At 39.7% G+C, this 16464-nt stretch overlaps 1 protein-coding gene across 1 annotated transcript in view; it reads right to left on the reverse strand.

Moving 5' to 3' along the window:
- The window catches only part of cblb (Cbl proto-oncogene B, E3 ubiquitin protein ligase), a 54766-nt gene that overhangs the window by 13273 nt on the left and 25029 nt on the right, over positions 1-16464 (reverse strand). The window contains exons 5-9 of the mRNA XM_042430834.1: positions 15403-15559; positions 12482-12603; positions 6599-6736; positions 4747-4834; positions 3814-3945 (exon numbers count right to left, since the gene is read on the reverse strand). Coding sequence (XP_042286768.1) covers positions 3814-3945; positions 4747-4834; positions 6599-6736; positions 12482-12603; positions 15403-15559 — 637 coding nt within the window. The remainder of the gene's footprint in view (positions 1-3813; positions 3946-4746; positions 4835-6598; positions 6737-12481; positions 12604-15402; positions 15560-16464) is intronic.

The raw sequence follows: 16464 nt of genomic DNA on the forward strand, positions 1-16464 counted from the left end.
ATTATAACCCATTTCCATATTTAAAGATATGATGAGCATGGCTTCATTGTTTCAGGAACATGAGGAAAGAATCACTTGGCTGTTGCTGCACACAGTTGGGATACACATGGTTAAGGTTGTGTGCTTCTCTCTCTTGCCCTATATCTTACTCTCTCTCTCCCCCCCTTTATGAAAGGACTCCGGCAAAGTTGACTGGACACATGCTTGTGTAGATCCTCTCCAGGGAAAACTGTTTTGCAACTTTACAACATTCATTGGCCACATGTACATATTCCACATGGCAGCCCCCTGTTAAACAGGGGTCATAAATAAGAGAATAAAAGAGGTTTTGGTTTCCAGTGCATCTCTCTTCATTGACTCAGGGGCTACAATCAAAGGCAGACAATATTTAGAGAACAAAGCTGCATTTGTGGCGGCCATATGGTTGGGGACTTGGCGGGGGACTCACCAAAGGCATGTTTGAAACTTAATCCTAATTGGAGTGGGTGGAGAAGGGAAGGAGTGGGAGGCTAAAAGGAAGGGAGCCCAGAGGGGGGAGGAGATGGTGTGATGGTCATGGACACTGAAGAAACCCTACTGTTCAGCAACAGGCATGACTGAACTGACAAAGAGCAAACTACTCCTGAACTTCTGCTCTGAAAAAGACAGAAAAATAAGTTTGCAAACAGGGTGTTGGTATACTCTAACCTTCCCACTCTGAATTACTGATTTACAGGTCAAAAAAATGTCTTGGCATCTAGGTTAGAGCTGGAAAACATTTGGTTGAAGAGAGAGGGCTGTAACTAGGCATCTAAGAAACGCATAACTGACATACTAGCACCTAATAAAGTTGTTTTGTTGAACCTGTTAGCAAACAGTTTCTCATTGAAACATCCAGCAGACACAGAACAACATTCTCATTCAGTTTGAAATGTGTTTGTTTCCACCTGATGAATGTAAGTCCAATATTCACTCTCCTTTCAGCTCCGGTTTGGTCTCCACCATCTCCTGAGAGAAATATCTGTCTCTTTAGCTGCTAAATGCTCCACTATGTTTACCAGCTAGTTGCTAACTCTGTCTGCTGTAGTGTATAGTGGGTTTCTGTTTGTTGGTGTTTGCGTTACTACGGTCAATGTTGACTTTTACTTTGTGGAAAGAAATAGTTACAACTTGCCAATACTACTGACACAATCATTAGTAAAACGCACAAACCTAACGAGCCTACAGACTGGTGAAAACATGATATAGAAAAGCCCCTGTGAATCATTCAGAGTTCTCACTACATTGATTCCGGGTAAAAATAATAGCTAGAATAAGGGAACCCTCTCATGTGCCCCCATATTCTGCAGAGATCAAAAACAGTCATTAGAGAGAACAGGATGTGGAATTACATAGATCATCAGCCAGCTGTGAGTGAAGAGTGCATGTCTGTTCCATCCCAGCTGACTAATACACATAGCGAGAGGAAAGTCAGGGAACCACCACTGAGTCAATGACCTGAACGGACCGGTGCTGGGTTAGTCACTGTCACAGGGTAGGAGGGTTCCCTCTTTCTCTATGACTCACACTTTAACTGATGTGGAGGAAAATATTTCATTACTGAAGCGCACACACACATACACACACACACTAACATACGTCACTGAATCACTGACTGAGGTTGTGGAGGAGGTGGGGTCACGTCGAGTTGTCATAACAGGAAGTATGACAAACAAACACTGTTAATGTGGGTGCTGCTGAATCCTGCTGTTTACAGAGCAGAGGACTGATCTCTGGAAAGACTGCGCTCATTTGTCAGAGTAAAGCCACCCAAGAAAAAGCTTTCCAGCTTTGTAACCATGAAACTGAACCACTGGAGAACTGAGCAGCAAACAAAAACGCTAGTGTGTGTGTGCTATCCAAAAAATTGTGGGATAAGTTGCAAAATGAGAGTCTACAAAAGTCTACCTAAGGAGATACCAAAATTCAGATTTTCATAATAATTTACATACCATGTCATACTCATCTCATTATAATGAGTCATATGATGACTTCCTGTGGCAAGAAGCGCAAGCTGACTGCAGACTTTTCAAAAGACAGGCTTCAGTGCTTATCATGTTTGTATTTCTAGAAAAATAATCTATCTAAAGAAAGTGTCATCTCAACATCACTATGGTAAGCAGAACATAAAGATTTACCCTACAGCTTCATGTAATCCTTCAGTCTGTGCGGTTGTGTGTGTAAGTGTATGTCTCTGTGCATATATATGTCAATATGTGGTAATGTATGTGTACATATACGGTACAATATACTGTATGTGTATCTTAGCCTTTATTCTTACTATTTGATCTCATTTTATTGTTTGTCCTTAAGGCTTAAGTTATTACTATTTGATCAACATTTTCACTATTTTCAACTGAATTACTTTACAAGCACTTTGTAATAGCTGATTTTGTGCTATATAAATAGACTTTATTATCATTACCATTATAAGAGCGATACATTTCAACATATTCAGTGAAGCTCATTTAGACATCAACTCTGACTAACACTATGCAAATGGAACGGTTCATGATAAATGGAAACTATTATAGAGCTATCTGAATGAAAAACAAAGTGCACTCAACTTCATGTATAAAACTTGCACTCATTGTCCTCTGAATCATCTTCCATGTCCTCCCTCGCAAAGGCTCCACTGCCAAACAACTACAGCAGTTTGAAAAGCAGCACTGAGAGATGGTTTGCTTGTATAAATATATCAAACTGTAATACACATAATACAAAAAATATAAATAATAAATAAGCTTGCTGTTGGTGAAAACATTCCAGTTAGAAAACAGAATGATTCCAGTGATATGTTTCACTTGCACCACTGATAACTTAATGTTAATATTTGACACCACTAATATGTCCTTCTGAGAGAAAGCAGCAAAAATACTTGATGCAGAATTGTGATTGTAAGACAGTTTTTTGGGCTTGTTTTCAGGCCTGCAGAATGAATGTGTGTGTGTCCCTGCTAGAGATCAACAACATCAGGATCAGCGCAGAAGTCCAACATGTCTTGAGAGCCATCACTATGTCCCTGCAACACATATGTCTCACACAGAGGAAGGAGGAGGAGGAGAAGGAGGAGGAGGAGGAAGAGAGAGGTATAAAAGATGGAGGTGGAGAGGGAGGAGAGGAGGGATTCTCTGGACTTGATGCTAATGACTCATTAGGGGGAAGGTAATTGCAAACACACTTTGCTGGTACAGCCTCTGATACACGAACCAGTGCACAAGCACAATGAACACAGCAGTGCAGGACTATGTGCTGTGGGATGCACATGTTACAAGAAAAATAGCACGCAGCAGGAGGCAGACAAACACATGCAGAAATACTGGAATATAATGTGTGCACACACTCTCAGTTTTCACTTCCGTTACTGACTGATACGTGGAAATTTGATTAGGACAGATGCAAGGACAGAGGGAGGAAGTGAGGGAGGGAGGGAGGGAGGGAGGTTTTTCTGTCCATGTATCTTTCACTGGAGGCTGAAAGCTGCTTCTATTATTCAGCAGTCTTTTCTCACTTACATGCAGATTATTAATTATCTTCAAACCAGATTCATTCTTACAGATGAATCTAGAAATATCAATGTTAGCAGCGTCAAAAAGAGTTAAAAATGTGTCTTACATGTGAGGCGCTGGCGTTTTCACAGTATTGTACAGACAGAGACGATTCGATGACACGTAATTTCCCCGAGTACATGAACATGACTAACGGTAACAGCAATTGTCCAAGGTCACAGATGTATCCCTCTGTTCAAAGATTTGATTTCCAGTTAAGTTGATGCAGTACGGTTCATTACAATACCTGCCAGGCCGTGAGACAGGAAGTACACATGAGGTGACCGCAGGGTTCGATCTTGACGTCTTTGTCGTTCTCAGCACAGATCTTACAAAGCTGGAAGGTGGAGCCCATTTCACAGTACAGCTCATACTGCTCCTGTTCAGGCAGAACAAACTCCTGTTAGTCATCAGTGATGCAAATATCAAACTATAGATGAGAGCAGACACAAAAATATACAGACACATACAGTATACACACAGCACAGACTTCCCACCATGGCCCTAGTGTAAAATCACACCATGTTTTCAGGGACTTTCCAGCGTTCAGTCAGATCTATCCCATGAGCTTAAATAATCATAGTTAATGTTGTCAAAAGGGGTGAATGGTCTATTTTTCATTTCACTTTCAGTTAGAGAGAAAACATATATGTCAAACAAATCACATGACAATCAATTTACACGTGATCCATCTTTAAAATCTGATGATATTCCCTGACTTCCCCTGTTTGGAATACACTTCTCAAAATATCATATGAGAAATTCACAGCCACAAAATGCCAGCCTATAATATTTCACTCATTATTATCTGGTCAAAGTAGGCTATACAACAGATGATTGACAGTTCCTTTTGGGCTGGGCTGGTCTTTGCCTCCAATTTTTTAAACTGAAAAAATGTGGTGGCAGCTCTGGAAAAATAAAAAGTTCCTGCCTCACTATGCACTAAAATCAGTTTCTGAATAAATCTGAGACAAGCAAAAAGCTGCTCAGATGAAGAATCATGCCTCATTTCACTGAGCAGCCTGATACATATTTGATCAGGTTCAATCAGTTGTCAGTAAATGTTTTTTCCACACTTAAATATCATATTGAAGACTGAGCTTATGTGATGTAGTCTTGCTTTGTCAGGGAACCGTGTACATTATTCTGCTTATCCAAAAAAGCATATTTTCAAACCCACTTGTGTCACTTTGATGTGATCATGAGGTGTCGGCTCACATAAACCAGTGAGGTCAGGATTGTAGCTGCGACCATCAGGAAACAAGTAGCTGCAGATGAGAAAAGAATCATAATTTAAACAACAGTACAAATACATAGCATGTTTGATTAATCATGTTTTATCAGTTCTTCTTAATTGGTAACACGTTATCAAGTATGCATTTCACTAACTGCACTGACGTATGGTGGCCCCTAAGGACAGAACACATAAAAAAAACAAAAGCACAAGTGTTTACTGTTTGTGTGTGTATCTGTCCACAGCTAATCTCACATCAGCCTCATATTTTCGGTGCACATTTATGACTGTACGCTCAAAGACCTCTTGTGGTTTCGGTGATCACAATTTTTGAAAATCCTATTTTATAACGCGATTCTTTATGAGTTTATAGTAAAGCTTAGACTTTTGTTGTTTCAGCAGTCCTCCTCATTTGACAATATGTATTACAACATAGCAAAAGGCATTTCTGGCAATGGGCTAGGCTAAAAACAAGTCTGTTGCAGGCCACATTCTGGCCTTTGTTGTGGCTCAAAAACTGACATCCATAGAAAAGTTTGGTCTCATCTTGAACTGGAGCATCTGCGGATTAATTCCATACTTGATATGTTATGATCCACTTAAGTCAGATACAACATGAATAAATTCCTGGGTTTTTTTTTTAGCTTTGTCACCATCTTGACTGTAAGGAACAACTGAGTGAGATTCAACTCTTCTTTGTTTGGGAGGGGAGAGGGAGGTAGGGAGAGATGTTCATTTGTGTGGTGTGTTAAAACAAACAATTGAGAAGTTTGGACTTATCATCCCGTTTAGTGTTTCCTTATTAAGTTTATACAGTTAGGTGACAGTACGACACACTATTCTATGCACTTTAAAGGAAACTAAGCCTATACTATACAAAAGACTTTGCATACGTCTATAGAAGAAAACTTACACACCTGGTGGAGATCTGCACTCCTCTAGTTGTACTTCAAATGCTGTTTGGAGAGTTTTCTTAATTCTGACTGACAGAAAATATCAGCTATCAGCAGATCACTACAAGCCTTCACTACAAAACATATGGTGTGTGTTAATAATATCTCTCTGTGCATGGAATAAAAACTATAAAAATATAGCCTCCAGCTATTACTACAAAAATGGCAGAAACTCTTTTCCACTTAACTTTTTCTGAAATTGATTTAATTTTGAAAATGTCTTCAACATTAACAAGTCTGTGTATAACCCCTATGATTGACATTTGAAAGAACAACTGATGTGACTTCACTTCCCCTACAGTTGCCGGGGTCTCCCTGCTTGATTAAAAACAGAGGTGCTTCAAACAGAATCCCCCTTGCTCCACCTCCCCCTCCTCCTCCTCCTCTCCTCGCTCCCCGGAGACAATAGACTTGTTAGAAGACACAGCACTCCTAGAACAGCCTCAGCCGGCTGTGACTGACGGCTGAGACAAGTGAGATGCAGCACACTGAAAGGAAGGATGCATGTTTGATTTGTCTGAGGGGGCTGTCATATTATCAGGTATGATAATAACAGATGGCCTCGCAGAACGACTTCAAACTCAAACACATTCTCTCATCTGGCTGAGACAAAAAACTTGTCGTTTCATCTAGGAAGTGGCTTTCAGAAAAGGTTTACTCCTTTAAGAAGAAGCGCACTCTGTTCAGCCAGTTAAAGGCTATGCAAATCAGATGTGACTGATTCAGACACGCTTGATCATTTCTTATTTGTATGCGGCTCAAACACAGTGGAGAGTTTAACACGTCTGATCAATACACAAACAGCAAGAGAGCTAGAGATAAAGAGTGTGTGACGGGTTACGTACAAGCCCTCCCTGTAGCCATCGATGAGGGCCTGGAACAGCGGTTTGTTGTGGGGGATGGTCTGCAGTATGTTACCATCATTGGTCACATAGCCGATGGCCCACTGGCCCAGTCTCGTACAACTCAGTCTGAAGATGTAACTGTTGGGAGAGAAAGAGGACAGACGCTCATCAATCACACACACACACTTCAAAATAAAACATGTATAACTAACAAATGAAAAAGTTTCCTGTAGTGTTGTATTGAAAACAGCTGTTAGTGGACTGCTGTATGTACTTTTAATAATAAAAAATGTTTTAAATAAATGTGAAATCTGTCACAACTTGTCTTGTTAGATATCATTTATACTCTTCTCAAAGATGTTCAAAGTAAATACAGCAGGTCTTCATAAGATTCAGCATGGTTAACCCTCATAGTGTACACAACAGACCAGGTTTCTCTAATCCCCTACCCTGAGCTTCCTCATTTAGAAAGCCACTGTAACCTGGTTACTTAAAGTGCATGTTAACACACACACGATGTTTCAAGAGTCACAAAAAATATGTCAGGCTCTGATCTGCACCATTTGTACATGGTGTGACTGAAAAGTTCTTCTGTTGCATTGAAAACATAAAAGCAATAATCAACAGGTCTCACAGTGAGTGCATGGACTCACAAAGATCAATTCTCTCACACAGTGCAGTAAGTCCTCCATAACTGCTGCTACTAGTGCTGCTGGTGGGTGTGTGTGTGTGTGTGTGTGTGTGTGTGTGTGTGTGTGTGTGTGTGTGTGTGTGTGTGTGTGTGTGTGTGTGTGTTTGCATGTGCTGTGGGCTTCTGAGAAACTGCGTCAAAAGAAACAAGATGCAGAGAACACATTCTTGATCAAAGAGGCTTTTGGTGGTTTAAAAAATAAAAGATGGACATGGATCCATATTTAGGACAGCTGTAGATCATTAAATGTAGGGATTTGAGTTGACAGCAACCAGTAAATTGTCTTTCAAATTTGCAGTAGGGACATTCTATAACATTTATTTGACACTTTTTGGGATCATTTCATCAACAGCTGTGGCTGTGCAATCCCTGGAATAAATGCTAATAGCCTTTTTAAATATCCCCATAATTCAATTGCACAGACCTGATGTCATCAATAGCACCTGAATGACCACTGGAGAGCAGAACAGATGAGATGATTACAACTCGCCTCACTTTGAGCATTGAGAAATGAGCCAGTGATGAGAACAAAAAAATAATGAAATATGAACTTTCTACCTTTGACTTTTATATAAAACTTAAGTGCAACAAACAATGGTGCTTCTGCTGTGTCTTTAAAGCTCTATCACATAGGGATTTCCATGTGCAAATCACATCTGAATACAAAGGAAACAGCTCAGCACAAGGTGGAACAATCTGAATGTGAAAAAGATGTGAAAAAAAAGAGAGTGAGTAGGTATTATAAATGCAGTCCGTGCACAGTGCTGGGCTTAGAGCGAGCCTTGACCACCGTATGATCCCACCTCCACCAGCAACAAAGGCACCAAGCTAAATCCACCAGGGCTTGGATTTAGATGAGACGTGGGAAGACAGTTTGAGAGTTTCAGTGATGCTAATAAGCTGTATTCTGCCCCTTGATTGGAAGAGCTTAGCTGAAGACAGACAGTCTGCCTGTCTGTGTACAGGCTACAGTGATACCATGCTCCAACAGTCAAATAACATTGAAATAATCATGAGACGTCCATGTTTTACATGCTTGTTTGATAGAGATATAATCAATACATCGTGGGCTGACTTTTAATCAATCTATAAAATCTGTGTTTCTATTCTGAACAGATTAAAGAGCATGCATAGACGTGTTTGTGTTTTGAGTGTGTGTCTGAGTGAGTGGAAGGGCTAACATGTAGTGGCTCATCCGATATGACTGCCCTCCCCCACACAGCTGTGTGTACGTGTGTGTGTGTTGGTTCATAACAATGGTATTTACATGATTCACTCAGGCATCAGCACTCTATACATTTGCATACTCAGCCACACACCAGCCCCTCCCACACTTACACGCAGGCACACACACACACACGTTTCCTGTCCTGTCATTATCTGCTCTGCTCCACCAAGCCGCGACGCAAGATGGCTAATCACAGGGCATGCATGGATCAGCTCAAGGCTATGCGAGCTGCTCTCAATAAATTAGCAGTGTTGTTGAAGGTATTTTCTCAAGCTACTTTCTTCCCCCCGCCAGGAAGCTGCCACGTGGACCTCAAGATTAGCACTACACCAAACATGGCTTGTCAGCATTTGTTTCGGAAACCGGTGTGCAGGCTACTGCTAGACACACACTGCACACACAGTTTCTCTTTTTGCAGCAATTATTTTCTATGAGGATGCAGTGATTCTAATGAGATTTGACTTTTCTAGCTGAAAAAGAGGTGCATGCTGTTTTCAGACTGCATCCATCTGCATGTTTTTTGTTACAATACAATATTACTTCAACACATAGGCCTAAGCATTGAATTTATATTACAAAGATGGCGATAGATTAGATCACTTTTTTACATTTAACACAGCCTGTGTTTATGAAGGGTGTGACAGATTCCTTTTAATTTTTTAGAATAAAAATGACTTCTGCTACTGCTGTTTCAACGGATGCAGGCCAGCTCCGTTTCATTCACTTAAACAGATTCTTGCTGTGTGTTTAGGGATCATGTGTGTTTATGGATTACACCCTACAGCTACCGTAAGCTTTGAAACAAAGATATGACATGTTTTATGAATATATAGGACAGTTATAAGGAGCTGTAGGAAGGTTGTTCAGACTGCAGCTCAGAGGTGTGACAGCAAAGCATGATCCGTTTATGACACATATAATCCCAAATGAAAGTTCATAAACATTCTTTATTTCTGACTGATATCCGTTGCCTTTGAGCCTGAGCTCTTGCTCAGGCTGTTTGCTACAAAGTCATAAATATTCAGGAGCATATGTGCAGACTGGGGAGATCAATGATTATATCCATGAAAATTGGATCCCAAAAACAGCATGTTGACTTTCAGACCTGGCTGTGTGTCGGCACACAGATAACAACCAGGAAGCTGTGGGTGACTGGCGGGAGGGGCTCTGATAAGTCAAGGATAAACAAATCCTAACTTTTTATCTCCTCAAAGAGGCAGCACAGTGTTATTATAGTCCAACACTCACATACATTTAAAGGCTCTGAAAACTGATTGTCCCAACACTTAGTCAGGATCATCCACAGACTTCACTGTTGTTAAAAAAATTTCAATATGTCAATCCATTATGAAATGATACATTTTTAAACCTCTTTCAGTTCAATTTTACATAAAAACTCATCAATCAAATTTGGCGCCAAAACCTTGAAATTTTTATATCTCATAACTGACTGCACATTTTTTTTTTTTGAAATTCACAAGACATGATCCATGGTCATGTTTCAGTCAGCAGGTGAAATTTGGTTTTGGATGATCAAAGTATGTGGGCTTTAAAAGCAACTTTTCAAAATTTTTGCAGTTCCCTCAAAACTTCAAAAGAATGTCAGAAATCACCAGAAGATCATAGAGACTTTGTTCTTTTAGCAACATATCATGCAATATGTGAAAAAAACATTGCTTCACTGCAACTAATGCTTCATAATAAACTCCATAACTCTGCTTTTTTCAAAATCTGCATAATCTATTAACTCTCAAATCAATCTCAAAATTGAGTCATTGATTGTTTTTAGTCTGGAGATGAAATGTTGTAAAAACTTCTGAAATGCGTTCAAAATCTATGCAATAAATATTTTAGTGTAATATGTACTGTGTAAACAAAATGTTTTAAATTGCCAAATGTGTGATCAAACTTCATGAAATTATCAGAAAACATTTCTTTGTTGACAACAGTCATGTGATTAGTCTTTCAGCTGTTTATTGGTTACTGTTGGTGAATATTATAAGGCTTTGAGGCACCAGATTAACTCTTTGTTAACTCCCCTACCAGTAAAACCCCCTGAACATGTCACAAACTTGGGTGTGATCTTCGACACTGATCTTAACTTTCAGAAGCACATTTCCAGTATCTCTAGGACTGCTTTTAATCATCTTACAAACATATCCAAAGTCAGATCTTTTCTGTCACAGTCTGATTCTGAAAGGTTGGTTCATGCATTCATTTCCAGTCGACTAGACTATTGTAATGGACTCTTTGCTGGACTGGCAAAGCAAACACATAATAAACTCCAGCTTATTCAGAACGCTGCAGCCAGAGTATTAACCAAAACCAGAAGGTGTGAACACATCACTCCTGTTATAATTTCGCTTCACTGGCTTCCAGTAAAGCAAAGAATTGATTTTAAAATACTTCTTATGGTTTTTAAAGCTATGAACAGCCTAGCTCCCTCCTACGTTGTTGACATGCTCTCTGAATACATGCCAGACAGACCCTTGAGATCATAAACATATCTTTTTTCACAAGCTTTTAGTTAGGTTAATGGGTGAAACCTTCTTTTTAGAAACAGTATTATTATTGTTATTTCTTTTAACAATGATAATGATATATATATATATATATATATATATATATATATTTATACTGTCTTTATATGTTTTTATATACGTAACATCTTCTTATTTTTTGTTTTATCTTATTTGTTCTATGTATGCAATGTTAATGTAATATATTCATTATGTTTTGAAGCACATTGACTTTACGCTTGCCGTATGAAATGTGCTGTATAAATAAATTTGACTTGACTTGACCTGTGCAAGTCATCACTCCTCCTCTGACTCCCTCTGCTGCAGACTGGGAGTTAAAGGCATAAGAGGCCGCTGTAATAACTCACCATTTTACAAAATCATTATGACGTTCTGATCACCGACAAAATATTTCATCATGGTTAAGTGTTACAGATCATTAAGTTATTCATTCTCATTGACTTCAATGCAGTACTTTACTAACTGTATGCAGAACTAAGTTCATGTGTAGTGTCGAGTGCTGTCAGTGACAGCTGTGTTGTCCTGATGGTCTAGTGGTCTAAACACATGGCCTGTCACTGTAAGCTCACCTAGCACCAAGGTGTGTGTGCATCCGCCTCTTTCTGCCCATATGTTGTGAACTCTTGTGGTTTAAAAGGTATTCAAGTATGTCAAATTATGTGCTTGGACCCCACTTTTCGTTACTTGCAGCTATATTTTTTGTTGTTATTTGATGTTCTCACATGTATACTAACATACATGTACGGAAGAAATTCTTCATACTTAAGATAACAACTAAGAATGTTTCTTCTCTAACATATATAATAAATATATATATATATATATAATAAACTATGATTGCTACTTATCTAGCCAATAATAAGTAATGTTACAGACAAACAGTTCAGATCTGAATTTAAAGAGGACAAATTCTGCACATTTCAAGGTCTATATTTTTAATCTGGGGCTCTACTGGAATATCTTGGTTGGAGTATCTGAATATACAGTTAAAAAAAACTTACCAGTATAAGACATACTTATTTATCTTATACTGGGCCTTTATGCAGCCCCTCAGTCCAGCCTCTGTCTGAAACAGACTGTTTTAGTTCCTGTCTCTTTAAGGCCCCCCCCCCCCCCCCCCCCCCCCCCCCCCCCCCCCCGATGAGCCCACGCTGTTCTGATTGGTCAGCTCCCAGGACCTGCCTCTCGGCCGACTCGCAGCGTCTCAGAAGGCTACGTAAACAAACTATAGTAGTAGGATTTCACTTCATTTTCTTGTTCTTTCCTCAAAATGTCAACTTCTCAAACACATCCGTACAGTCAGAATCTGATCCGAAATATGAGAGTGGACAAAGCAAACAACACATGGAAAAAACTTGACTTGCAGGGAGCATTTCTGCATACATTCACCTCAAGTTAACAGGATACACACGCAGATACCATACCTGCCAGGCTTGTTGATGTACTTGTGCAGTCGTGCCTTGACTTCATCATAGGTAAGGAAAGCCATGTAGCCAGGGTGTGTTACTGCCAGAAAATTCCAGTTCCTCAGAATTGATCCCCACGGCTGAAAAAGATCACCCAATATTGTTGTAACTAAACAGATGATTGTACATTCTACCTTTATTTTTCATATTATCAGCATAAAGTCAAGTCGAGGCAACATTTCTGCCACAATTAAGTTACATATAATATGTTGACTTAGCTGAAATTGAATTCTCAGCCTGCAGTCAAATTAGCAAACAACAAACTGAATGAGAGAATGCAGAGGTTGAGGTTTCTGATATCTATCCAGCTCTGTAACTAGCGAGTTTGGGAAGCAGCTTGTGAACTGCAGCCATTTGTGTTTGGCTTTGTTTACAGCTGGTTTGAGGTTTTCTGCAGGACAGCGTTAGACTGATGCCAAAATATTTGATGTGGAAGAGAACTAGCTAAGATCACTGCTGAGGGCTGGAGTCTGTTTACTTGACTGACTGACAGGAAAGCCTTAATAAGTGATGCCCCGTGTGTAATATTACATACAAATATAGGAGGCCTTGCACCTGACTACAAAGCACAAACTCAAGAGAAAACAGTCATTTAGCATCTGCATCTTTGTAATGATTTGCCAGCTCAGATTTGTGGGTGTTGTTGTACAACCACACTCACTACTTAATTCTGAATCCAGAAATTCTGCACAAAAAAAAAAGAACATTGGCGTTGACAGAGAAGCTGTTTACATCAAATCCCTAAATTAAGAGCACAGAGCTGTGAGGCATTGTGTCGGAGGGCCTCAGTGGTTCTGCCAGTTGGATCCATGTGGTGCCAAGTGCCACAACATTCACCTCCATCTTGCTTGTTAGCTGGAGCCCACCAGGGAAAATGATCTGCTGCCCTCACTGTGTAGCTGGTTTGGCAGAAGAAAAAAAAAAAAAAAGAAAAAACTCATGCAAACTGGAATTACTGGCCTTTGGGCTGAAATGGCAATGGAGCAAGCCCTAACCACTTTTTTGATTTGAGCTGTAAACTGGAGAGTGGCCCGGCCCAAAGAGGCAAGAGACAGACAAATGGAAAAAATATTCACTACTGAAGTAAATCACCATCCTCTCATTCTGTCCTTCAAGGTCAGATCCCACATTTGTGTTAATCATTTTGTGATTTTCAAGAGAGCGACAGCAATTACATTTCCTACCACTAATCAACACTTTACGCACAGATTTTGCAGATTTGAGCTGAGCTGAAATTTGGCTCATTTTCCTCCTTTGTTCACTCAGTCATTCTCACCTTCATGTGGGCCCTCTGATCCCTGCCCTGATTCCCACCAGGATTCCCAGCCACTGAATCAACCAGACCAGGGGCATGAGGTTGGCCACAGGGGACTGACACACAGCTTACACCAGCCTGCAAGTGGCTTCCCCGGAAGCAGTCAGTCATGGCAACTCCTATCTACAACTACACTTTAGTTTTGCTTTAGATGATCATTTGCACTATTTAGCACAATGACCTCCCATCAATTCATGAATTTATATATAATCAGCATTCTGAGCCTTTCTATGTATTATCCTGATAAGAAACAACATTCAACTACTGTCACTCTGATCATTCTTCAAGTGTTCACAGCCTCATTTATCATGTTCAGAGTAAGCATGCAAAGTACAAAGGTTCTGCCAAAGTAAAACATCGCTTTAAGGCCTCATCGCCCACACACCATCTTGAAGCCACATGGGCCAGTAATCTGTCAACGGGAGGGGGCTGAAGCCACACACATCCAAACACCTCAAACAAGCACAAAAATAGAACCAAAAACATCAAACAGAACAAATACTTTCTACATTTCTTTTGCTGTTTTTTTTTCTACATTTTCTATGCTGTTAACTTACTGCATCAAACCCACAAATGAGGTTTTGATGGTGCATGTGTTGCTGTGTCACACTGTTCCAGTCACTGTGCATTTTTTGAATTTTACTGTGTAAAAGAAACAGTGGTGATATGACTAAGAGTCCATATATGTGTTATTGTGCTTCCAACATCCACAAAGTGAACTTTTTCTATGGTACTGGACCAGTATGGGCTGAGATGGAGCAGTCCCCTTGCAGTCCAGTGTCTTTAACATCAATGCTCTGTGCATTAACCTCTCAGCCAGAAACAAACCCCATTGTGACTTGCTTACTGCAAATAAAGTCAAAAACCTTTTGCTTCCTTCCCATCTCCACAACATGTGTTTGGACTGGGACTCTCTGCAGTCACGCTTGATGTATTGAAATGTTCTTGTCTGGTCTGAACCACCTTAGGGAGCGACGGGCTAAAGAAGACATGTGGCAATCGTTTCAAGAATCCTTTCAACATTCAGATGCATTAGACATGGTTTATTACACTTTCAGGTGCAAACACCACCTGTTCCCACTGTCATCAAGACAAAGCCATCCTGGTCTGCCATCTTTAACATCCTCAATGTATCTGTCAGCTTTGTGGCTTCCTTCTTTGTTGAGTATGTGTGCATTGTGCATATTCTGTTAATATAATCTATGATGTAAAATTCTGTCTATTTAAATATAATGCATGAGTGCAATCTGCTGTATATCTTTTGCTTATTGTTTAACAGTTTTTTGCTGTGTCTTATACTCTTCGTTAGATCAGGTTATGATAAATCATCTGTGACATGACATGACACATGGTGACAACACCGCATCTTAAAAGCATCTGAAAAGCATCTTCCTGTTTTATGATGGTGCATCCTCTGGGTTCTTAGAAAAGACGACTTCTGTAAAATATAGCTTCCCCTATTTTCATGACACACCACATAAAAATGTGCTTTAATGTGCGGTTTCATTTTTAAACACAACTAGAGTTACTGTTGTGTAACTTGCTTTTTTTTTTTTTAACCAACCTGGAAGAGGCGTGTGAAGATGTCGAACTCAAAAACAGAAATGAAGTCGTTGCAGGTGAGGTCGATGGTGGATTTGAGGGCCATGGCCTCCAGACCCGAGCTGATGGGATGCACTTCGTGAAGGCACTGTCGGAAGACTTTCCATGGCACTATTGTCCTGCAAGACAGCAAAACATCCAGTCATAAAAGCACAGACACATTAACTCCTGTGACTGCCAGACAAAACTAGCAAATTGATATAAATGTACATTTGAGTTTCTACACAACAAAAAAGTTTATAGTGATTCATTATTAGTGATTCACAAGCAATGTTGTTCAGCGGTTATTTCTTTAGATGAGATAAAACAAAACTATGTGCAGAATCACATTTTCTCCTTGATTAAGAGTATATTAAAGTGATGGTGAAGTCTGGTCGTCAAAATTGAGGAGGAGTTTGCCCTTTAATTTGAAAGGGCCACGGGTAGTATCTCTTGGCGATATCGTTTCTGCCAAATGTCAAATTATTCAATATATGTGGTGGCAGCAGCCTCAGTGGCCTTTAGACTCTGCTGATGTGGTCAAACACAAGATGTTCATCTCACATACTGTATCTTACTTCCTGACATAGTTAAAAGCTTCTATTGCAGCAACAGTACAAAACTAAAATACCTTGCTGCTAGGCAGCAACACAGACACACTCAATTATAAAAAAGGAACATGCAGAGAGATGAGTTTCTACTGTAGCACTAAACATGAAAGCTTTCTGGAACAAGCAACACATGTCTTTGGTCTGCAGCATCTTTTAGACCTGAACCCCTACACAGCATGTTGTTATTGTTTTCATCTGATGATTCTATCTAACAAGTTTGTACCACATCAAAGTGGAGATAACACATAGGGAGGCAAATATTTGTCACTTAATGCATCAAGATAAAGAGGTTTCACACATTACTCAAGTTTACTCAGGTTATTTAAGTTCCCCTATTATAAGCAGTAAATAAACAGTCAATAAATGCTTTATAACACACTATAATATGTTTATTCATGCATTTGTCAACAATTATAACTAATCCTATGAAGACA

Source organism: Thunnus maccoyii, chromosome 13, assembly GCF_910596095.1.
Source record: "Thunnus maccoyii chromosome 13, fThuMac1.1, whole genome shotgun sequence".
Taxonomy (NCBI): domain Eukaryota; kingdom Metazoa; phylum Chordata; class Actinopteri; order Scombriformes; family Scombridae; genus Thunnus; species Thunnus maccoyii.